Genomic DNA, 23,430 nt, shown 5'->3' with positions numbered 1-23,430 from the left:
AGTTTGCAGTGAAGGTCCAGCTGGTTGTTACCTATTGGGGATGTGTCCTTGTACAGACTGACATTAGCAGCACTGATTGGATAGTGGAAGTGTGTGCAGGGACGCGCCCCCCCCAACTGGTAACACCCAGCTGGACCATCCTTGCAAACTGTAATTCATTCATAACTTCTAGCAGCAGTAAAAGAGGAATAGCACAGCATAGTCATAGGAACAGATGCTGCAGAATTATTGTTACATGGGGAATGCAAGTAGTCACTAGAACAGACGTGTCAGGAGAGGGGACGGTTACAGGGGCTGTACTGTTTTATGCTGGGGCTTGTCTGACCTTTTTCTACGATAACCCCATTTCAAATTACCTTTACCCAGGTAATCTTCATGAGAAAGCTTCTTTAAAGGAGCACTAACTCTGCAAATGAATTCATAAAACAAGAAACCTAGTCGCCCTCGCTGTTTGTCCGTCTGCATCACTTTCTGCATGATCCTGACAGTAGAAATCCTGCAGAATGCAGAGGCCTTAATCTTAGACTGATCTCTTCCATCTAAGGGTACTTTCACACTAGCGTTTTTCTTTTCCGGCGCCGAGTTCTGTCCTAGGGGCTCAAATCCGGAAAAGAACTGATCAGTTTTATCCTAATGCATTCTGAATGGAGAGTAATCCGTTCAGGATGCATCAGGATGTCTTCATTTCAGTCTTTTTGACTGATCAGGCTTTTCAGAAAACCGTAGCATGTTGTATTTTTACCTCCGGCCAAAAATCCTGAACACTTTGACTGAACGCCGGATCAGGCCTTTTTCCCATTGACTTGCAATAACGCCGGATCCGGCGCCGTGTGTTCAGTCAAACTGGATCCGGCTTTTGGATGTTAAACCCGAAAAATGTGAAAAAAAAGTTAGTCCATAAATGGCGGATCCGTTTTTTCCAATGCATTTTTTCATTGCGATCAAAATCCTGATCAGGATTTTCTGTTTGTGGTGTTCTCTTAAAGGGGTTGTGTCACTTCAGCAAATGGCATTTATCATGCAGAGAAAGTTAACACAAGGCACTTACTAATGTATTGTGATTGTCCATATTGTCTCCTTTGCTGGCTGGATTCATTTTTCCATCACATTATACATTGCTTGTTTCCAGGGGTTATGACCACCCTGCAATCCAGCGGTGGTCGTGCTTACACTATTGGAAAAAGTGCCTGTCCCTCTGGTGACCAGGACTTTGGGAGCCCACATACACACGTGTGCAGCAGCTTCTGTCCCAGCCACCTTGCGGTTGCAACCCCTTGAAACGAGCAGCATATAATGTGTAAGAAGGTACAAGGAATCATCATGGATTATAGGTACGTGCCACTGAGGTTCGTGCCCTTTTCTGGTTATTACGTCCTTCACTCTTCTGGGAAGGCTCTCCCCACAAGATTTTGGTATGCCCATTCACCCAGTGCATTTGTGAGGTCAGGCCTTGATTTGGAGAGAGAGTCTGGATCACAGTTGGCGTTCTAACTCGACCCAGAAGAGTTGGATGGGATTGAAGTCCAGGCTCTCTGCAGCCACTTCTGTTCCTCCACATCAGACTCGTCCTACATGGCTTTATGGACCTCTCTTTGTGCCCTGGGGCACAGTCATGTGGAGCAGAAAAGGTCTTTCCCAAAACTTCGACCGCTAAGTTTGAAGCAACAGTTGTCCAAGACATCTTTAGAGGAGCGGATCCTGTCCAAACGGATGAGGCCTAGTTCGGTCCATGTGTGGCGGAAAACTTTGCACCAGCATGTGGTTTTACCTAAGATTTGATGGGTTTTACATGATGTCTGCCTCACTGCCAAAAAACGAGCATTGCAAAACCATACAGACTAGCTGGAAATCTGCATACGACTGAGGTTTGTGGTGGCCTAAACATGGCGGCTCCATGTTGCCTCGCCATAAGAGTTTACAATCTAATGATTTTGCATTTCCATTCTGACTCCAGCTCTTTTTATTACCACCATTTGGTTCCTGCAGTGATTCATGTGTGAAGTATGTTTTGCCCCAGGCAACAATCGCATTCAGTACGTTTTTAACTCCTTCATCTTGGAGCGATTTTCCTGTAACAGACCTGTCCTTGTCCTCACAGGATAAATGCTGTATCCAATGCCCAGGTGCGAGGCGACAGCTACAGTGATGGCTGCCTGGGCCGAACAGGTCAGTAATGTGTTTTCTTTTGAAGTCGTTGTCTTGCCCTTAATTATGGTGGTTGTAGTCGTCCTTCTCATTAAAGGCTTTGTCCAGGATCAGAATAACATGGCTGCCTTTTTCTTAAATTAGGAGTAGTACTGTTTCTGGAAAAAGCAGCCATGTTTTCTAATTTTATGCAACCCTTTTAAGAGGTGTTGGTCATGGAGACATGCCAAAGGATGTTAGTGGGTGGAGTCCATGAGTCAAGACCCTCACAAAATTGTAGACGTGAAGGGTGTGCAGATTTTAGTGAGCACATTGCTCCATCTCTATAACTGGAAGCTGCCATTAAAATCAGTGGTAGGGGCCTTGGTTTTAGTGATAATGGGGGTCTCGGACTCATTGACAACATAACACCACAACTAACATTTTACACCTATGATGTAAAAATATATTTTATATTGGTTGTTACCTTGAGCAAAAAGTTGCACTAAGTTTCAGGCTACAACAATCAGTCCTTCATTCATTTTTAGATCCCCTGATATTACGATAAATATAAAACCTGCTCCTAGTTTTGGACATTTCTCATGTAGTAATGTGGTAACACATTCTGGATGTGAAGTGTCTGTCCAGGATGCTGCTGTCCTCACTAGCTCTCATATATCAGCACAGCTTCATCCCTAAACAAATTCCCCTTTCTACAGCTCATAAGAGATCTCTTCTCACATATGCTGACAATCTCTGATGCTGAGGTGTGTCGTTTCCCCACTCTCTATGCCTGAAGAGTCTTCCATAGCTTCTCTCTCTGTGCACAGCCTATGTGTCATTCCCTCCCTCTGCAGGGTTCGCTCTCCACCTCGTGTGCACATTGATAAACTGCAACCTATGTGATCTGCATTTTCTTAAGGCTTTCTCTCTCTCCACTTTCTGATCTGCTGTGCACATCCTCCCTCTCTGCCTTATGTTATCTCTAAGGCTAGTTTCACACCTGTGGCGGCTACACTAGCAAGCTGTATCGGCAGAGAACAGCCTACCGGAATTCTCTGGATCCGGCACTGCCGGATGCAACCTGAATGCCCGCCAGCCCCATTAAATATAATAGGGTTTGGTGGAGATCTGGCCTCAATCCAGCAAAAATGCAGAGAATTGGCCGGACAGAAAACGCTGCACGCTGCCGTTTGTTTCTAGCTGATTCCTGGCATTTTCTGATGGAACTGGTGGCCGGATTGCATTGCCGCAGATGTGAAAGTAGCTTAACAATGTGAGAAGTTGGGAGAAGCTGCAGCAGTACGCTTATCTGTTCTTTGTCAGAAGCAGCACCACAGTCAGCCATGTGAAGGCGTTGCACAGACTCTACAGCAACACTGAACACTATTTAAAAAGTGTCAAAAGTTGTCCACAGCATTCAAAAGTGCAATTACCCCTTAAAGGGGTTGTCTGGGAATATGTAATTTGTAGCAGGTACTGGCACCCTGCCCCCCCCCCCCCCTACTGAAACGATCAGATTTACCTGCTTCTGGCCACTCCGTTCCGCCATGCTGGTTCCTGCGTCTCCATTTTCTGGTCCAGGGCTTGTTTGCTTCCTCCCCGACATTGGCATGTTTATCTGATTCTCTTCAGCGAACCACTGGCTTCAGTAGTGACATGTCTCATACTTTTCTGGCAGGGAGCAGGTAAGTATGATTCTTTCAGTAGGAGAGGCAGGCTGCCGACACCTGTTAGAACTTATGTATTCCCAGACAGCCCATTTAAAGCTCTCTAGAAATGTCTGTTTTAGTAACCATTTGTAATCTCCATAATATAACAATTCTGCAGGAGCCTAGAACATTACCCTGTGCCATTCCTCTGCTATTCCTACTAGAAATATATATAAATTGACAACTGCATGTTACCATTTGGGGGTTGTGTCCCTTTGCTGCCCAATGAATGCTGCCATGGTGTAACTGTATCAGGATACAACCATTCTCTGACAAGTGTAATGGCAACACCCAGTTATAAGTTTATTCATACAGTTCCAGGAGGAATAACAGAGCACAACGTAGAGTTATTAGAACAGATGCTCCAGAATTGTTATTACAGAGGGAAGTAGTTGCTGAAACCTTATTTTTGTCTGTTAAACAACTGCCTGTAGACATAGGCTGGTATTGGCAGAACATAAAAATTCCAGTTTTACCCCTCTCTGCTCGGTAGGGGCTCGGATCTGGCTCTTTATTGGCTTTATGATGATGTTTGGATCTCTCATTGCCTCCATGTGGATCCTTTTTGGAGCTTATGTCACACAACGTAAGTACCTTTTTACTCCTTCACCAGAGACATTTAGTGAGATTTATCCAAGTGGATCAGTTGCCCATTCTCTGCTCCGTTTACATACATACTTATTGTATTTGATTCATTGCCTCCCCCTGCAGATTCTGCCAGGGCGTGCTCTCCACCTTGTTCGCACATTGATCAAGTACAGCCTGTGTGATCTGCATTTCCTTAATACTTAGATGCCTTCCTCCCTCTCCACTCTCCGATCTGCCATGCATCCAATCAGCAATCAATCAGACTTCAGCTTCCATTCTCTGAAAAATGAGATCTTGAATCCGATTGGTTGCTGTGGGCACATGTTTCACTTTTTTGTCTTGCATTATGCCTCATTCCCACATCAGTCTTTTGGTCAGTGATTTCCATCAGTGATTTTGAGCCAAAACCAGGTAGAGGTCAAAAACACAGAATAGGTGCTGATCTTCCCTTTATACCTTATATCTGTGGAGGCTCCAATCCTGGTTTTGGCTCATATTGACTGATGGAAATTACTGGTGAAAACACTGATGTGTGAATAAGGCTTTAGTTTTGATAAAACACCCCCAATTATTGAGAAACTAATTATCATCTATGCAATAAAGCTGATGAATAAAAGGCATCTACGATGGATCAATGGGGGCCTGAACGCTGGACCACCCTCGAGATACAGTGACGAGGAGTTCTAGGACATTGTACAGCCAAGTGAGGTTTCTGTAAGCCACCATAGAGTTACTTATCACATCCTCACACCCTGCTGTAACCACCACAGAGTTGCTCTCCATACCGCCGTAAACATTTTGATCGAGAGGACTGGAATCCCCCTTCTAGTCTTTTAGGTATCTAACCGCCACCGGTCATATCTAACCGCTACCTCCTGGAGTAGTCACTTTGTAATTGGCCGCTGACCTATAGGGGTCAGAGACAATGTTGCAGGGCACCAAGGGGTCAGGCTAAATCACAGTCAGGGACAGGCAGAGTACAGGCAAATCCGAAGAATGGTCCAAGGTCAGGGCAGACAACGAAGTGTCAAATGGTAAAAGGCACAGGCTGGGTCAGGCAGCGGAATATGAGCCAGGAACTGGGCCGAAGTCAGTACATGGGCAGACAGGAGGCGAGCATGGTGATGGTGAGACAGGTCCATGCTGCAGAGACCCAAAGCGGTAGAGCGATACAGTGGCGCCCCCAAGCCACCGCTGCAACTGCAGTGATAGTTAAAGTGTGTGGCCAGTTTAAATATCGTGCCTGGTCATGGACATACATAGGTGACACCGGTGTCACTTGACTGCTTTGAAATGTTCTTTAAACCTTTTATTTCTGCTACTATCTCTTCTCTAGATGTCAACGTCTACCCTGGTCTGGCTGTATTTTTCCAGAATGCTCTAATATTTTTTAGGTAAGTTTCCTGTAACTTCCCATTATGCCAACTTCTTCAGTTACAGCTTAAAAGGGTCTGTATACTTTTGCAACCATTTTTTATTGCTGCAATGCAGATGAAGTAATTTTGCAAATAGTCTTGATTAAAACTGTGTTGTTGCAGACCTGTGCGTCTCCATGGTAAGAGACTACAAACAACCCCTGTGTTGTCTGATCCTGCAGTGACAGATGGAGGGGCGTAACACGTGACTGCTGTATAAGACTACACACCTGCTTTGTTTGATGTCTGTGCTAGTGGAGACACATAAGTCTGCAAATTTATATGGCAGTATTAACCCTTGATGTGCAAGTACATATTCAGTGGGACCCACTTCCTGCAAAATGCTGTGCATGCGCCACGCAGTCACCGCATGGGGTCAGTGGTGACTGACAGCTGGACTCCCGCGTAACCCCTTAGAAATAGTGGTCAGTGCTTACCGCAGCATTTAATTGGTTTACAAAGGAAAGGTGAATTACCGGGGATACCTGTCAGCATTATGCTGGCACACGTGTATTATACAGTCAGGTCCATAAATATTGGGACATCGACACAATTGTAACATTTTTGGCTCTATAAACCACCACAATGGATTTGAAATGAAACAAACAAGATGTGCTTTACCTGCAGACTGTCAGCTTTAATTTGAGGTATTTACATCCAAATCAGGTGAACGGTGAAGGAATTATAACAGTTTGCATATGTGCCTCCCACTTGTTAAGGGACCAAAAGTAATGGGACAATTGGCTTCTCAGCTGTTCCATGGCCAGGTGTGTGTTATTCCCTCATTATCCCAATTACAATGAGCAGATAAAAGGTCCAGAGTCCATTTCCAGTCTGCTATTTGCATTTGGAATCTGTTGCTGTCAACTCTCAAGATGAGATCCAAAGAGCTGTCACTATCAGTGAAGCAAGCCATCATTAGGCAGAAAAAACACAACAAACCCATCAGAGAGATAGCAAAAACATTAGGTGCGGCCAAAACACCTGTTTGGAACATTCTTAAAAAGAAGGAACGCATCGGTGAGCTCAGCAACACCAAAAGACCCAGAAGACCACGGAAAACAACTGTGGTGGATGAGTGAAGAATTCACAACAGTTGGCCAGAAAAAGAACACTCTCCAGGAGGTAGGTGTATGTGTGTCAGTCAACAATCAGGAGAAGACTTCACCAGAGTGAATACAGAGGGTTCACCACAAGATGTAAACCATTGGTGAGCCTCAAAAACAGGAAGGCCAGATTAGAGTTTGCTAAACGACTTCTAATAAAGCCTTCACAGTTCTGGAACAACATCCTATGGACAGATGAGACCAAGATCAACTTGTACCAGAGTGATGGGAAGAGAAGAGTATGGAGAAGGAAAGGAACTGCTCATGATCCTAAGCATACCACCTCATCAGTGAAGCATGGTCGTGGTAGTGTCATGGCGTCGGCATGTATGGCTGCCAATGGAACTGCTTCTCTTGTATTTATTGATGATGTGACTGCTGACAGAAGCAGCAGGATGAATTCTGAAGTGTTTCAGGCAATATTATCTGCTCATATTCAGCCAAATGCTTCAGAACTCATTGGACGGTGCTTCACAGTGCAGATGGACAATGACCCAAAGCATACTGCAAAAGCAACCAAAGAGTTTTTTAAGGGAAAGAAGTGGAATGTCATACAATGGCCAAGTCAATCCCCTGACCTGAATCCGATTGAGCATGAATTTCACTTGCTGAAGGGAAAATGCCCCAAGAACAAGCAGGAACTGAAGACAGCTGCAGTAGAGGCCTGGCAGAGCATCACCAGGGATGAAACCCAGCGTCTGGTGATGTCTATGCGTTCCAGACTTCAGGCTGTAATTGACTGCAAAGGATTTGCAACCAAGTATTAAAAAGTGAAAGTTTGATTTATGATTATTCTGTCCCGTTACTTTTGGTCTCTTAACAAGTGGGAGGCACAGATGCAAACTGTTGTAATTCCTGCACCGTTCACCTGATATGGATGTAAATACCCTCAAATTAAAGCTGACAGTCTGCAGGTAAAGCACATCTTGTTTGTTTCAAATCCATTGTGGTGGAGTATAGAGCCAAAAATGTTAGAATTGTGTCAATATTTATGGACCCGACTGTAGAAGTGATGACACAATCACATGATCAAATCCCTAGTGGGCCAAAAAAAAAAAAGAATATATAAAAAAAAAGGAATAGCAAATGCAGAAGAAACTCACTTCCTGTCTTATTTCACAAAATAGAAACACATTGATATCACCACTTCCCTAACCACCCGAACTATAAAGTTATCACATTTATATTTTTCACAAGCAAGTACAAAAAATACTACCAGAATGGCTGTTTTTGTTCATCCTGCCTCTCAAAGAAATAATAAGGAATAAAAAGTGATCAAAAAGTCATACGCACCCTGAAATAGTACCCCACTTTTTTTTTTTTAGCTTGTTTTGTAGAAAAAAAGTCCTCGCACATCTCCACTGGCAGAAGAATGAAAATGTTATGGGTCTTTGAATAAAAAAAAAAAAAAGTCTAAAAACAATAGGCTGAATTTTTACTTTTATTAAAGGGAGTCTGTCACCAACATTGGACGTTACACACATGTGGCTCCAGCACAACTACTGATTCCAATGGTACCTTTGTTCTTTTGTTGTGACTTTCAGCAGCTGAAAAAATGCTATTTAATCCATATGCAAATGGAGCTGGCAAGTGCCCTTGGGCGGGGTTCGTGGTGTAGGTGCCCAGGCCGCTCTACCGTTTTTTTCACATGACTCATGCCCAGCCTCTTGCTTGTCCTGCCCTGTAATTCCGTTGTGTCCTCCCCAGTACTGGCTGAGATCCCGCGTGTGCTCAGTTCACTGCCGGCCCGGGCATGCGCTCTAGTCTCTAGTTTCGCGCTGGCGCATGCTCACTAGATGTATCGATGCCGCTGCCCACACTGGGCATCACAGTGCCCATGCTTGGGCCAATGGTGAACTGGGAGGAATATTTTGAAAAAAAGGCAGAGCGGCCTACACCACGAACCCCGCCCGAGGGCACTTGCCAGCTCCATTTGCATATGGATTAAACAGCGTTTTTTTCAGCTGCTGAAAGTCACAAAAGAAGAAAGTTACCATTGGAATCATGGGTAGTTGTGCTGGAGCCACATGTAAGCAGTGTGTAATGTCCAATTTTGGTGACACTCCCTTTAATCTCGCAGAATTTCATATACTGCAAATGACAAACCCTCACCCAGCTCTGCTTCAGGAAATATAAAGTTATGGTCCTCCAAAAGAATATGGCAACATAAAAACTAATACAAAAATTATAAATAGTGTTTTTGTTGTAAAATTTGAAAAAAATAATAATAAATTTGTTATTGCTGTAATTGTATCTAGTTACAGATTAAAGTTAAAGGTAGAGATGAGCTTATGAAATTCGTTCACACTTCGTTTGGTGGTAAAAGGTGAATTGCGTTATGGATTCCGTTACCACGGACCATAACCCAATTCTATGATGGGATGCATAACGGAAAGCCTTTAGAGGCATTCCGTCATAATAGGAGTCTATGGGCTGCAAAACGGATCCGTCCTGTTTGTTATGCAGGAGAGGACTCCACTGCATAACTGAAACAGGACAGATCCGTTTTGCAGCCCATAGACTCCATAGTCCTATTATGACGGAATGCCTCTAAAGGCATTCCGTTACGCATTCCGTCATAGAATTGGGTTATGGTCCGTGGTAACGGAAGCTGAGAGAAGGCCGTGGCAATACTGCAAGCATCTGTGCCCTCTCAAACAGGTGATAGTCAGAGGTCCTGGGTCGGACACCCACCAATCAGATACTGATGACCTATCCAGAGAGTCTAAAAAAAAAACAACCTTTTAATAAAAGTTGGTTACATGATGCCACTTTATATGAATGGCTGTCTGGAATACATCGACCATCGGAGTGGTTGACCACACTAGCTTTATGATGTGTATTAGGGCACATTGAGAGGGTTCTTTAAAAATCCATGTAACTAATAATCTTCTCTGTGATTTGCAGCACACTCATCTACAAGTTCGGGAGAACTGAGGAGCTCTGGTCATGAAGCCATCGTCCACCATGTTTTCTTATTAGTTAGAACGTTCTGCTGTCTTTTATTGCTGGTTATGTTTTATACATATCAACCAATTGTCCAAGTACAATTCCGAGTAGAGGAGAGAAGGTGCAGGCTTCCGGATGGGTTTATTTACTGGGTCACCAACATGAGGATCTATTTTTTTGCCCTTGAAAGGTCCACATCTAGAATAAAAAAATAAAAAGAAGCAACTTTTCATATAAAAAAAAATCTACAGCTCCTGTGTCTCCATGCCGACAGACTACAAACAAACCCCGTGCAGTCTGATCCTGCAGTCCTACTGCCATCAGTCTGTATGTTATAGCCAGAAGTAGGCGATTGATAGAAGGGAGGAAATCATGGCGGCCAGATCTGACTATGTAGACTCAAGAGTAAAGGACTAAAACAGTTTGCAAAGTTGCTTTAATTATTATTAATTTTTTTTGGACGCATTAGAACAATAGAAAATAAATTATTGCGAATATGGGATTTTTTTTTTAGATCGAGGAGGAAGGTTGCTTTAAATGGGTTGTCAGTTGTTTTATTATAGTGTAAACCTGCCGGCAGCCTGCAAAGAGATAAAAATAAAATAAATAAATGTACCCCTTTTTTTTTTATTCAGCTGCCTCTCCATGAGCCCACTGAGGCCAGTGGTTGGTTGCAGCGGTATATGGCACATCAATGCAGCCAAAACAGTATGTTACTTCAGCACAGAGACGAGGACGGAGCGGAGAAGCTGGATCGGTGGGGGGTGGGAAAGGAAAGGGAGTTTTTTCTTCCATTACCTTAGCAGTTTTCCGGAAGTATTGATGGCCTATCAAGATAGGTGATCAATATCTGATCAGTAGGGGTCGACACCCGGCACCCCTGCCGGTCAGCTGTTTGAGAAGGCCAAAGCGCCCGCTTCGAACAACCGATTGGCACGGCTGCCAGGAGTGGACACCAACCAATCAAATATACATGACCTACTCTGAGTATAGGTCATCAGTATTCTACTCCCAAAAACACCCCTTTAAGCTATAATAAACTACTCGGCTCGGCCCTTTTAAATAAAGCATTGTATTACAACCTGTGGCTTTCCAGCCATTCCTCACCTTCATGTCCTAGCAGGCTGTGAGGACATATTGGGAGTCGTTGTTTCCAAGCAGGCTGGAGAACCACGGTTTGGGGGCCAGTGCCCTCGTACCTCCATTTATTTATTTTTTTCCAAATGGTTGTGACCCATAGTACCCAGCCAGGTGATGGTCTTTTCTAAGCTGTAGAGCACAAGTCTTTAGCAAGGTTTCCATTTTTCTTCTTTGTGTTCAGAAACTGTGATAACCTGGTTCCAACTTTATTTTTTGGAATCGGGTAGATTTGGCGCCACTTTCTGGTGGTGGTTCGCAATAGGTTCATGGGTGGGCTGCTGTCTCTCTCACGGCAGGGATCGGGCATTCGTTGTCTTTATGTTCCTGGTCAAGTAAACCAAGACAGATCGGTGTCCATTCATTAAAGGCGTTGTCTCATCTGGCACTTTGATGGCATATCGCTAGGCTATGCCACCATTTTCTGATAGATGCAGGTCCCGCCTCTTGGACCCTCACCTATCTCCAAAATGGGACCCCTGAACTCAGAAAAGCACAGCCACGCTCTATTCATCTATGTGGGACTGCCAAAAATAGCTGAGCACTGTCTCCATTCAGTCCCATAAAGTGAATGGAGCGATGGCCACGCTTGCCTGGTGGAAATAGCTATTTTCGAAGCCCCCATAGAAATGAATGGAGAGCATGCTGCGCTTGCGCAGTGCACTCTCATTCACTTTTGAGGGCCAATGCTGGAGATAGGTGCGTGTCTCAGAGTTGGGACCCGCACTAATCTGACTTTGGCATATCCTAGCGATGATACAACCCTCTTTAGCCAGATGAAACAAGCCCTTGTAGCTGCGGCCTGTCACTCCAGCCGGAAATATCAGCATGGAGGGACATGCAGTGGTTGTAAGTCCAGGACAGCGAAAGCCCCCTCAGTAATACAGTTCGCAGTGTGCACAGCCTAATGATGTCATTATAGTAGCACAGTTGCCATTGTTTTCTATAGGGAAGAAATTTACACTGAAGCCAATGCTGACATAGCATTTTTTTTCATGTAGCCCGGGCTTAAAGGGACTGTCCAGGATTAGAAAGAAAAAAAAAAAGTAGACCTTGTTTTTCTAATCTTGGACAACCCTTTAATGGCTGAAACAAGTGACCTCAGATGGGACATTTAAAGGAAAATGTCCTGCGGTTATGCTTAAATGCACAAATCCAATAAATGCTGCGCAGTGTCAGTCTCAATAGCCATATAGCATAACACAGCGGAGGCATATTTATTGTACATTCATGTGTGAGCTGCTGTTTTCCATCCTTCTTGTACTCCCCGCGTGGCGTCTTTTATTATTGTATTGCTTTGCACTGAACCATGAAAATGTCAGCCTCGTAAATCTCACGTCCCGATTAGATAACTGCATGTTGTCTGCATACCATAGCTTTACTGGTGGCATTGGGGAGCGGGGGAGGGGGCCCTGTGCGCACATTGCATGCAAGGCTGCCCTCTGCTGGTGGCACTGACCTCTACGTTCACATTGCTGTTTTAGTCTCTTTTGCAAAACTGAGAATAGATCCCATTGGAAGAAAGTGGAGGATATATGCATCTTTGTATACGCATGGCGGCAGGAGTGCTGTTTAGCGGGGACAAAAAATCGGAGCGTGTCTAATTGGGCACGCCCACTGTTTCATTTACCGCCATTCCTTCTGATAGTGATAGGTTTCCTGACAATGGCAAGTAATGGCTGTGACCGCCACTGTGCCGTATCACTATTGACCGTCATGTCACATCATTTTAAGTCACTGTGGGGGGAGCTCCTGTGTATATGACATACATTGAATTTCCTATGTGCCAAGAAGTTTTATAGGGGTTGTCCAAGATTGGAAAAACATGGCTTCTTTCTTCCAAAAAAAAAGCACCACCCTCTGTCCATGGGTTGTGTCTGGTATTGCAGCTCAGCGCCATTGAAGTCAATGGATCGGAGCTGCAAATACCGCAAACAAGCTGTGGACGGGGGATGGGCTGTTTTTGGAAGAAGGCAGCCATGTTTTTCTGATCCTGGACAACCCCTTTTTTGGTGCCACTTTAGAGTGGGCTCTACTGGATCGCTATACTTTAACTGTATATGTCCTGCGGCCAACAAATCCTAACCCTGCATTAGGGAGATACTGTGGAGGCCGTCCCGAGAGGTGGGGGGGGAGGCCGTCCCGAGAAGTGGGGGGGGGGGGGGGGAAGGCCGTCCCGAGAGGTGGGGGGGAAGGCCGTCCCGAGAGGTGGGGGGAGGCCGTCCCGAGAGGTGTGGGGGGGGGGGCGGGAGGCCGTCCCGAGAGGTGGGGTGGGGTGGGGGGGGAGGCTGCCCCGAGTGGTCGGGGATGCTGTCCCTAATTAGTTAATCACTCCAATAAGGGACTGTGTCCATGGCGCTTCCCTAACTTAGGGTTTATTGTGTACAGATCTATCAGTTCAGACAGTTAACATATACGGATCCAGTAGATCACGCACTGTGGCAGCTAAATGTGAACCTTAGCGGTTGTTTGAAATTAGAAAAACATGGCTGCCTTGCCACCTTTTGCCCATGGGCTACATCTGGTATTGCCGTTTTAAGTGAATGGGATGAGCTGCAGTACCAGATACAGTCCACGGACAAGGGTGGCGCTGTTTCTGGAAGAAAGCAGACATGTTTTTTTAATATCATATAACTCTTTTAATCCTTGCCAACATGGCCTGCTCACTGAGTATATTTAGGTGAACACATTGGATTCTACACATGACTATAGACTTGGGGAAGAGAAGGTGCAGTGTAGTCCAGATTTGGACCCCTGACGATCAGACGCCTATCCCCTATCCTGTGTTTCTAATGGGACAACACCTATATAGGGTAGGTCCGAATAAGACAGTTGCAGTTCATACGTCGTACTAGGTGGCCCCCGCACTGGTAAACTGAAACCGTCCACGTATTACACATTCATCTCCATGCAATGCTGTATTTCTCCTCCATGACCAGCCAGCTCTTCTGTTTGCTGGGAGTCGGGGTGACTACTGTCAAGCTGCTTTACCCCCTACACCAAGAATCGGCAACCTTCAGCACTCCAGCTGCTGTAAAAACTACAACTCCCAGCATGTACACTTACTCAGCTGTTCTCGTAACTCCTATAGAAGTGAAAGGAGGATACTGGGAGTTGTAGTTTCAGAACAGCTGATACGTTCCCTATCCTGTTAAGCTTTTGAACCGTTTAGAGTCCTTTAGCCTACATGCACACGACTGTGCTGTGTATTGCGGTCCGCAAATTTCAGATCATTAAAACGCGGATGACGCCCGTGTGCGTTTCGCGATTTACAGAACGGGCCGCCCATTAGTAGAAATTCCTATTCTTGTCCGCAAAAATGACAAGAATAGGACATGTTCTATTTTTTTTGCGGGGCCAATGGATGCGAACCCAAACAACGGTCATGTGCATGGGCCTTAAGGTCAGACTGGTTTCTGTGGCTACACTGCCAAAAACTGCAGCCTCTTAAAAATGGCTCCCTAGTAACCAGTCTCTGCCTACTCTGTTCTTCTGCCGCTGAAGGCAGAGAAGAAGCTTTGCAGTAGTCAATACGTTATTTTTGCCCCCACTTTCTTCTGTATTAATCCCATTGTTATTATAAAAACAGTCGGAGGACCCCTTTAAGGCCCCATAGACAATGTGTAATCATTTCTTGCATTCAGTTACTTATATTTATTGTTTGTAGACGTTATAAGGTATCATTATAATGGATAGGAGCCAGGCCGTCTGTGAGCCACGGGGAGCTTGCTTTGCATCAGTCCGCCGCGCCCACCATGCAGACTACTGAGCCAGTGATACACAGCAGGGACGTGTGGGTCTAGGGTAGATACAGTATATACTATCCGTTTATGATGGAGTCACAGGATATGAAGCCAGGAGTGGAGACCTGTGATCTGGAAAGCTCTGGAACTACCTTTGTTCCCACCGTAAACCCCTTGTGTAATAAAGTGTGTGAATGGAAATGATCGCTGCAGCTTTGTTACAGTAGCATTGTGCATTCTTGCAGATTATCCTTGTATCTTGCAGCTTGACCTGTAATAAAAGCCTCCTGTGAATATAGAAATGTTGACTGTGTGGTCTGTGATTTCTTCTGGTTATATCTGGCCCACCTGGAGTCATGGCTTGCACCACAATGGCATGCTGGGACCTGTAGTGTTGCAATTTGCAGACCTGTGAAATGCTTGATGTAGCTTTCTACAACTGGAACATCAGAAACAGACAGGAAGAGGTAAGGAGGTTCGTTTATTAAAGAAGCACTCCCATAAAAATGTTTATTCTCTGACCTGTTAGAAAGGTACACGATGTAAACTGTAGTGAAGTTCTTACCAGGGAGTTTTTGTGAGTTATAACCTCCCTTCTGATCCTCAGCTGTGTCATGTGACCAGCAATTAGACTTTCCAACTGCTGCACCTTATGTGTGGCCAGGAAGCCGGTTTCTCTATGTATTTCTATGGGAGCCTCAATGTCTGTCTCATAGGAATGAATAGAGAAGTAACTGATTTCCTATCCTTTGTAGATCGGAGATCAGAGTGCTGGTCACATGGCACAGCTGAGGATCAGAAGGGACGTTATAACTCCCAAATACAGTCACTGGTAAGAAGATTATCGTCAATACAGATTACCTTGTGTACCTTTCTAACAGATCAGAGAATACAAATTTTTGTAGGAGTGTTTCTTTAGAGACTAGCTTTTCACACCCCAGTGTTAGTAAAAAAAAAAAAAAAAAAAAAACTCAGCTGGAGGAAGATCCGACCAATTTACTAACAGGCTTAAATTTGTCGCATTTTCTGCAATCCGTGCAACAGAACTGAAATATGCCAGGAGCTGAAGCAGATTACTGGTGTAATGCGCACCAGTTTTCTGGCACACATGTTAAACCCTTTACGTGGGATGACAGAGCAGCAGATTGTCGGGAAGGAAGCGTTCCTTCCTGACGATCTGCTGCTCGCTGGTGGAGGAGACCACTGCATTTAATGCCATTGCTTGTCCCCATACAGAATCATTATTTGCCGGCTTCAGATTGTGTTTACCCAGCAGGATCTGCTGCCGGCAAACAGCGGTTTTTGTGTGTGCACAAGTGATTGAATTGCCCAATGAATGAGTGTTTCGGCGGTACATTTACACTGCCAGATAATCACTAACAATAGGAATCTTTGCTATTCTTCTGCCAATGTAAAGGGGTCTTAAGGTGAGGACTCTTCAGAAGATCCTAGAAGAGTGTCGGACTCCGTATCATAGATCACTAGGAAGAGGTGGACGGTATACTTTCTTCCAAAAATTCCAGAGGAGCATTGCCTGGCCTATAAGATTCCTTATGCCATTTAAGGTGCTCTCCATAAGGAGCTATTGTATTCCCCAGATAGGAAGAGCTGGAGAGTGCCAGGCTATGGCATGGGAAAATAAGTCCACCATTTAAATTAACAGGACTATGGGGGTCATTTATGACCAGATATATGCCACTTTTTTGGCGTATGTATGGTGCAGATTCTGTTGCACAACGTGGTGCAGCAGAATCTGAGACGACTTCCCTATTCACACCAGGTCTAATAAAGTCTAATTTACCTTTTTCTACGACTGGTTTAGGCCTAGAAAATGGTCTAAATGTAAGAGGGCAAGGAAACGGTGTTACATTTAGACTCAGCGGTGGATACGCCGAAGTTATATAGAGGCCAGCGCCTCTACATAACTTCAGCAATCCACCGCCAGGTATAAGGCTGATTAAGACCGGCGTTTAAATATGCCCCTATATTCTCAGTCAAGTAGTAGATTTCCTACATCCATCAAATCAAGATTACCCTTACCAGACTGCCAAATGTTGATATGTGATCCATCATTCCAGAGAATGTCTTCTGCTCAGGGTCTGATGGCCATGGTCTTTCCACTAGCAGACACTTGTCACTACTCATCAATAAGCACTTCATCCATGGTCCTTCTCAGGGACACTTTTTGCACGGATGTTTATAGAGGCAGTATGAAGCTCCATAGTGAATGTGGCAACCAAGGACAGATAACATTTAGGTGCCACAGTTGGTATAGATATTTCCACTTGCTCACCTTTCAGGTTAGCAGGGAGGAAATTTGCCAAACTGTCCAAAGATGGCTTAAGGCAGTGTCATAGTCTCTGACCAGCTCAGTACCACTCAGCTTCTTTATGGAGATGTAAATTCCAGGAAAGCACTGTAGAGAGATGTTTGCCTCTGTTTGTGTGAGCAGAAAAAAAAAAAGCTTGGTATCAACTGATGTTTTCGGAGAAGCAGAATGTGCCGGCCGGTGACCACCTGATGCTATGTGGGTATTAAGGATGTGGTTAGCACATTGTTTTTGTAAGAATTCTGAGAATTTCTCACAATGGAAACAGTCGTTTTCAAATTTCTCCCATTATGAGTGTTGTAAAAGTGTCTGTACATACATGTCTCCCTAAATTCTTCTCTAATAGGGTCTCTCACTGTGACTGTTAAAGGGGTTGTGCCACCATTCATGAAAAACGAGTTACTTGTATAATTTACTTTTTTGTTGCAAAAATGTTCAAGTTGTTAGATATTCCCTTTATTTCATTTTAATAGCCCCCTGTTGTTTAGTCTGTGTGGTAAAGTGTACGACCACCTCTTGAGGTGGTCGCACATGGTCAGTTTAATTCTTCAACTGCTACCAGCCATATCTACTGTTAGAAACTGTGACAGTTAGGCTACATTCACGCGGGAAAAAAAAAGGCGGACAGCACACCGTGTGCTATCCACATCCGTATGTCCGTTCCGTAGCCCCGCAAAAAAAACCCCTAGAACATGTCCTATTCTTGTCCGTTTTGCGGACAGGGGTAGGCATTGTTACAATGGATCCACAAAAAAAAAAATGGGCGCCATATGGACATCATCTGTTTTTGTTTTCGGATCCGCAATTTGTGGACCGTAAAACACATATGGCTGTGTGAATCTAGCCTTATAGGGAGAAATCTGCAGCAGGAAGAACACACTCCCTGAGCTGTGATAGAGGGAGAGCTGCAGCAGAAATGACACACACCCTGAGCTGGGATAGGAAGAGAGCCGCAGCAGAAAGGATCTCCATCCAGCTGTGATTTGATGACAGCTGCAGCAGAAAGGACATACTTCCTGAGCTGTGATAGGAAAAGAGCTGCAGAAGAATGAACACACCTCCTAAGCTGTGATAGGGAAATAACTGCAGCAGCATGGACACAACCCTTAAGAAAGGACGCACTCTCCACTAAGCAGGCAGGCTGAAATAAATCTGAGCAATAAAAATAAAACAGAGCAATTGGAGCAATGAATGGGGAGATCTCTGGACCCATGTGCAGGCTCGTACTGGCCCACAGGGGAACAGGTGAATCCTCCAGAGGGCCCTCAGTCTCCCACCCCTTGCACAAGTAGTGAATATTGGTTGGCCCTATTCAAAGCACAGGTTAACAATTAGGCCTTATGGCCTTATTCACACGTCAGTGTTTTGGTCAGTCATTTCCATCAGTGATTGTGAGCCAAAACCAGGAGTGGAGCTACACAGACATAAGATATAAGGGAAAAATCTGCACCAGTGTTTGGTTCACGTGTCCATTTTTTGGTCTCTGTGTGTCTTCTGTATTCCATGGGCACTGCTCTGCTGAAAATACATTTTCAGAGCCTCTCCTACCAATCATCCATGAAACACAAACCAACTTTATACAGACCCCAGATCAGACCCCAAATTTAAGCAAACCCCTGTCTACCCTATAATACCACTTCACTCCTTGGTCCCCTAGATAAAGACCTCAAACTAGACAAAAAAAAAAATACTTCTCCTATGGGCACCAATACTCTTCATGCCGCACAGTGTCTGGATGTCTTCATTATAGAGAGTAAAAGACCAGGGAGCGATGAATAATATCGGTGCTAGGACAAGGAACGCCATAATGACTGTTCCCAGGGCTTGCTGACCGAATAAGCGCTTCAGAGGTCATTAGTTAATTGTGCCCCCTCCCCTTAAGATTAGTAAGGAGCGCCCTAGGCAGGTACCTACCCTTGCCTACTCATCGTCCTGACCCTGCATTTCATGTTAGATTGCTTAGCAAGACAACGCTTGAGTACTTTCTCCTACAACAGGATATGATACATGGATGCCTCATGGTCTAACATATAGGTGTATATTGTCTAAAATTTTGTTTTTTTTCCTATTGTATGTTGTGCTAGTCTTAAAAGACAGAAATTCTTTACAGTCGGACATGTTTTAACATAAAGACACTGTATCGAGACAAGTCTTATTAGACTTGCATGCTCTCCATTACAGATAAACCAATGACTGTAGAGTCTAAGGATTCGTTAGATATAAGATAATCACGCTACTACCAGATGATGGTAAATGGTACTGTTTATTGTTTATTGGTGGTAAATGTCCTCTTCGGTCCCTCTTTGCCACTAGTGGATGGTGTGATTAACACTGAGGGCAGAGTCCAACAAGTTACCATTTTCTTGTTGATGTTGTTATCCGTTGGCACGCAGGAGAGGAAAAACCCCCTGTGGAGGAAACCTCTAGGGAACCATGGCGTAAGGACTACCCTTCCCTTGGGCACAAGAGGCAGCTTGTGGACTAGAAGCGCTGGCGGTCAATTCATTGATTCGTGGAAGAATCTTCATCGACTTCCTGCTGCTTCTCTGCTCCTGCTACTCTGCAGGTTATGACCCTCAGGTTATTCCTAGTGGCAGTTGGAAATGAAACTGAAGGACCAGGACTGTTATATCACAGTACCGATAAGTTGTCAGGAGAGTACATAGAGGTCAGAGGTTGGAATTTGAGGCTCATACAAGGACAGCAATTCTCGGTGGATTTTCCTGGTGAGTGTGATGTCATCAAGAGGCTCTGCTATAACATGATGGTTTTCTCCCACTGATCTATTGTGGACATCTGTATATATAGTGGAGCTGCTCACTTCCAGTGGTTTATCCTCCTCCAGATCCTGTGGACGATCTCTCTCACAATCCTGCCAAATGTTCTGCCAAGAGATAAAATAGCATTGTAATAGTGGTAACCACCTGCACGTTTACCCTGTAGACCCATCAGCAGACTATAAGCTTCCATCAGTAAATGGACTCCACACCACACTCTGCTGATAAAATCACAGGTAATTGAGGGAACTTTCAATAATCCCCATATTTCCCTCTCAGTTACGATGACCCACCTGCGATGACGTATGACAGGTTCTTGTATTGGCTTTATGACCTGCCATCTGGCATTGGCAAAAGTGAATCCACAGAATAGCTTTTGATCTTTATCGGCCATTGGTGGCTTATTGGCTTCGGTGGAGGATAGGACATCATTTATTTTTTTCGATGTCATCACTGGTAGCTGTGGAGAGAAGATCCAAGATCCTGTGTTTAACAAGAAAGGGCACAATGGAACTTTACTACTACCCAAATCTTCCCTGGATCCTGTACTTACTGGTCCTGGTTGGAATGGTGGACAAGCTGCTGCTTCCTCTATATCTGTCCACTCGATGTCCATGAAAAATGGATGTTCCCTGATGTTACATACCGCTAACTGGCGACTCTCTGGTGACTTGATTAAGAGCTGGAAAAAAATATATTGAAGACATTTCAGAATTGTAGATCACACTTTCCAATGTAGTCCCTAGTTTTCAATGTCATATTTAGCCGCTGTTGTACTGCTATATATTTTTATACTCACCCTCTCTATGAGGTCTCTGGCTTGTGGGTCGAGTCGTTTTGGGTAGGTGGGAACATCGTTGATCAGTGACTTCTGAATTTTTTCAGGAAATATACTGGCAGAGAATGGATATTTGCCAGTAGCCATCTCATATATCGTCACACCAGCTGAGAACCAGTCCACTGCCGTGTTGTAGGGCTTCTCCAGAAGAATCTGTAGAAATATCAGGGAGACAATAAAAAATAAGAGCATTGTCCAGAGCAGCAGAAGTCATGGAGATGTCCAGCCCTATGCACAATGAGAAGCACATAGATGATTCCTCACCTCGGGTGCCATGTAGCTAAGAGTTCCGGCATATTGTGAGATCTTCCTTTCCCCAAAGATGTTCATCACGGCAAGACCGAAATCGCCAATCTTCAAGTGACCGGCGCTGTCCATTAAGATGTTGTCTGGTTTTATGTCTCTATGTATGATGCCTCTGTTATGGAGAAACTGCAGCCCACAGATGATCTCAGCTGCAAAAAATCTGATTACAAAAAGAGAAAACATCAACATTCACTATGAGACCAATAAATGATATAAAGATGGATGTTCCTGACAACTATTGTCTTTATCTAAGATATCTATGTTCTGCCTTACCTGGTGACTGGAATGGTAAATGGGGCTTTGGCATGTATGAGGTCACCTAGGTCTCCTCCGCTGAGAAACTCCATGATGAAGAAGGCATAGTCCTGTGATAAAGACAGAGCATATCATGTAAGTTTCAAAAAACTTAACTATGGAATATTAGAGTGCATATATATACCCTGCTTTGGAGATGTTATGCTTCCCAAGTAGAAGAAGCCAGAGGTTCAGGTTGACCTACCATCATAGTGCAAGTCTTGGAACTCATTTAAGTACAACAATGTTGGCAAAAGTAGGATGGGGTTGGAAAGAACTGACCTACTCACAAAACCCAGTAGTGAATAAGACTCTTACCTTGGTCTGGAAGGTGGCATAAGCGTGGGTGAATAGTGGACTTTTCCCAGTCACCTCCAGGACCTGTCGCTCAATCAGAACGTTGTTTCTAAAGTTCTGAAGCAGGACCCTCTTCTTCACCAGCTTCACTGCCAGTTGTTGTTGGCAGTCGGGATGTGTGGCCAGCATGACCTAGAGGAGACAGAACATTAGAACTTGAGGAACGGCGCATCCTGCCATGAGAAGATGTGAAATCTTGATTTTGCTATAGTCATATTACTACACATAAGGAAAAAGTGACAACAACTCCTGATACTTACTTTACCAAAAGCACCCTCTCCAAGAAATTTATGGAAGGTGAAGCTTTCCAGTCCAGTCACAATGATGGGGGTTTCTGCTGGGGTTGTCACTGGTAGAGAGAAGAGACATTATAGTTTAATATTCCTGCGTTTGGCCTCTAATAGTAATTACGACATGAGAGGATAAGAACTTTATGGGGCATGAAAGACAAAAATGCTCATTAATCATGTTCATAAGTGGACAAACCCATTGATACGTTATTGGGGGATATTGGCTCTAGGTGTCTTAGATCTGCACTCACCTGACAGCTGTTCCATCTCAGTGTTATAGGACGTGCTGGGTCCATCTTCAGCTTTTCCCCCTGTCTTTTCTCCCCTCTTCCTCTTTTTTAGGATACTCTCCTGTATAGGGCTTCCAGGTCTTTTCGAAGCCTTGATCATTTTTTCTTTGCCGCCATCTTTCGCCTTCTCTGATGTTTCTATTCTCCTCCTCTTATTTGGCGGCTGAACTCTCCTCTTTCTCTTCCTTTTTCTTTTTTGGGGAAGATTCTTTGGAACCTCCATGTTCAGCCCATAGATGTCACTAGGCTGAGAAAGGTCCTGTGCGCCTTCAGCGCGTTCCATGATGACACTTGGAACGGCTTGGCTAACAGGCCCTCTTTGAACAAAACCAAAATTTGCTGAGCGCAAGTAAAAGTCGCCTTCACCCGTCAAGTGATGAAGAAATATGGCCGAAAGTCAGGCTGCAGAAAGCTAGAATCAATTGTTATATGACATCACAAAGGCATCTGTGACATCACCACATTCTAAAGGTCACATGACTTTTCAGAGGTACCTGTGTCATGGCTGGCTGTCAAAGGTGACATGACAATCCAGGTACCTGTAACATCATCAGCCTGGCTGACAGGCCTGTGTTCATCAGCAGTTTTAAAGGTCCATGATTTTCTATTTACTAAGTCTCTCTAGCATTTATCATTTATATTATATCCAGTTTATTCCCAGAATAAAAACTCTCCTCTACAAACAGCTTAACAATGTAACAAGATGCAATTCTACTCTAATTATGCATCTTGTTAGGGAAAATGATACATTGTGTCCAGGGTAGACATGGCGTCCCTTCATTCAGCTGATTGTCGGCTACCAATTACACAAGGATAGACATTCCTAAGGATACATCATTAAAGGGGTTGTCGGGGTTCAGAGCTGAACCCGGACATACCCTTATTTTCACCCCGGCAGCATCCCTGAGCCTAGCATCGGAGCATCTCATGCTCCGATGCGCTCCCGTGCCCTGCACTAAATCGCGCAGGGCACGGGCACTTTTGTTTTTAATAACACACTGCCGGGCGGTAACTTTCGCCCGGCAGTGTGTTCGGTGACGTCACCGGCTCTAAGGGGCGGGCTTTAGCTCTGCCCTAGCCGTTTAACTGGCTAGGGCAGAGCTAAATCCCGCCCATCAGTGCCGGTGACGTCACCGGGGTTTCTGTCAGCCCCATGGAGAGCCCCGGTACGTCAC

The 23,430-nt window shown here is 44.6% G+C and overlaps 2 protein-coding genes across 2 annotated transcripts in view; one reads left to right on the top strand and one right to left on the bottom strand.

Moving 5' to 3' along the window:
- TMEM50B (transmembrane protein 50B) overlaps positions 1-13,179 on the top strand; it is a 34,986-nt gene extending 21,807 nt beyond the window's left edge. The window contains exons 4-7 of the mRNA XM_044284430.1: positions 2,099-2,166; positions 4,330-4,422; positions 5,761-5,818; positions 9,853-13,179. Of these exons, the coding sequence (XP_044140365.1) occupies positions 2,099-2,166; positions 4,330-4,422; positions 5,761-5,818; positions 9,853-9,898 (265 nt within the window). The 3' untranslated portion in view covers positions 9,899-13,179. The remainder of the gene's footprint in view (positions 1-2,098; positions 2,167-4,329; positions 4,423-5,760; positions 5,819-9,852) is intronic.
- Positions 13,180-19,920: 6,741 nt separating this feature from the next.
- Positions 19,921-23,044, bottom strand: LOC122931863 (protein kinase C delta type-like). Its single transcript, XM_044285917.1, has 9 exons — positions 22,217-23,044; positions 21,936-22,024; positions 21,637-21,807; positions 21,298-21,389; positions 20,983-21,184; positions 20,680-20,871; positions 20,434-20,562; positions 20,174-20,340; positions 19,921-19,987 (listed from the first exon to the last, which is right to left on the bottom strand). Exons 1-9 carry the CDS (start codon positions 22,536-22,538, stop codon positions 19,921-19,923), a joined length of 1,431 nt encoding a protein of 476 aa, XP_044141852.1. The 5' UTR covers positions 22,539-23,044.
- Positions 23,045-23,430: the final 386 nt, after the last annotated feature.

The sequence above is a fragment of the Bufo gargarizans genome, chromosome 3 (genome assembly GCF_014858855.1).
Source record: "Bufo gargarizans isolate SCDJY-AF-19 chromosome 3, ASM1485885v1, whole genome shotgun sequence".
Lineage (NCBI taxonomy): Eukaryota > Metazoa > Chordata > Amphibia > Anura > Bufonidae > Bufo > Bufo gargarizans.
Note: the sequence above shows the minus strand (reverse complement) of the source record. Positions and strands in the feature narration are given on the sequence as shown.

What these genes read in the sequence shown, in the direction of transcription:
- LOC122931863 (XM_044285917.1), bottom strand. Translation starts at nt 22,538, where the DNA reads ATGGAACGCGCTGAAGGCGCACAGGACCTTTCTCAGCCTAGTGACATC. An exon ending in TGAGATGGAACAGCTGTCAG is followed by an intron (nt 22,025 to 22,216) that starts GTGAGTGCAGAT and finishes TCTCTCTACCAG; the next exon opens with TGACAACCCCAGCAGAAACC. An exon ending in TTTACCATTCCAGTCACCAG is followed by an intron (nt 21,185 to 21,297) that starts GTAAGGCAGAAC and finishes TTTTGTAATCAG; the next exon opens with ATTTTTTGCAGCTGAGATCA.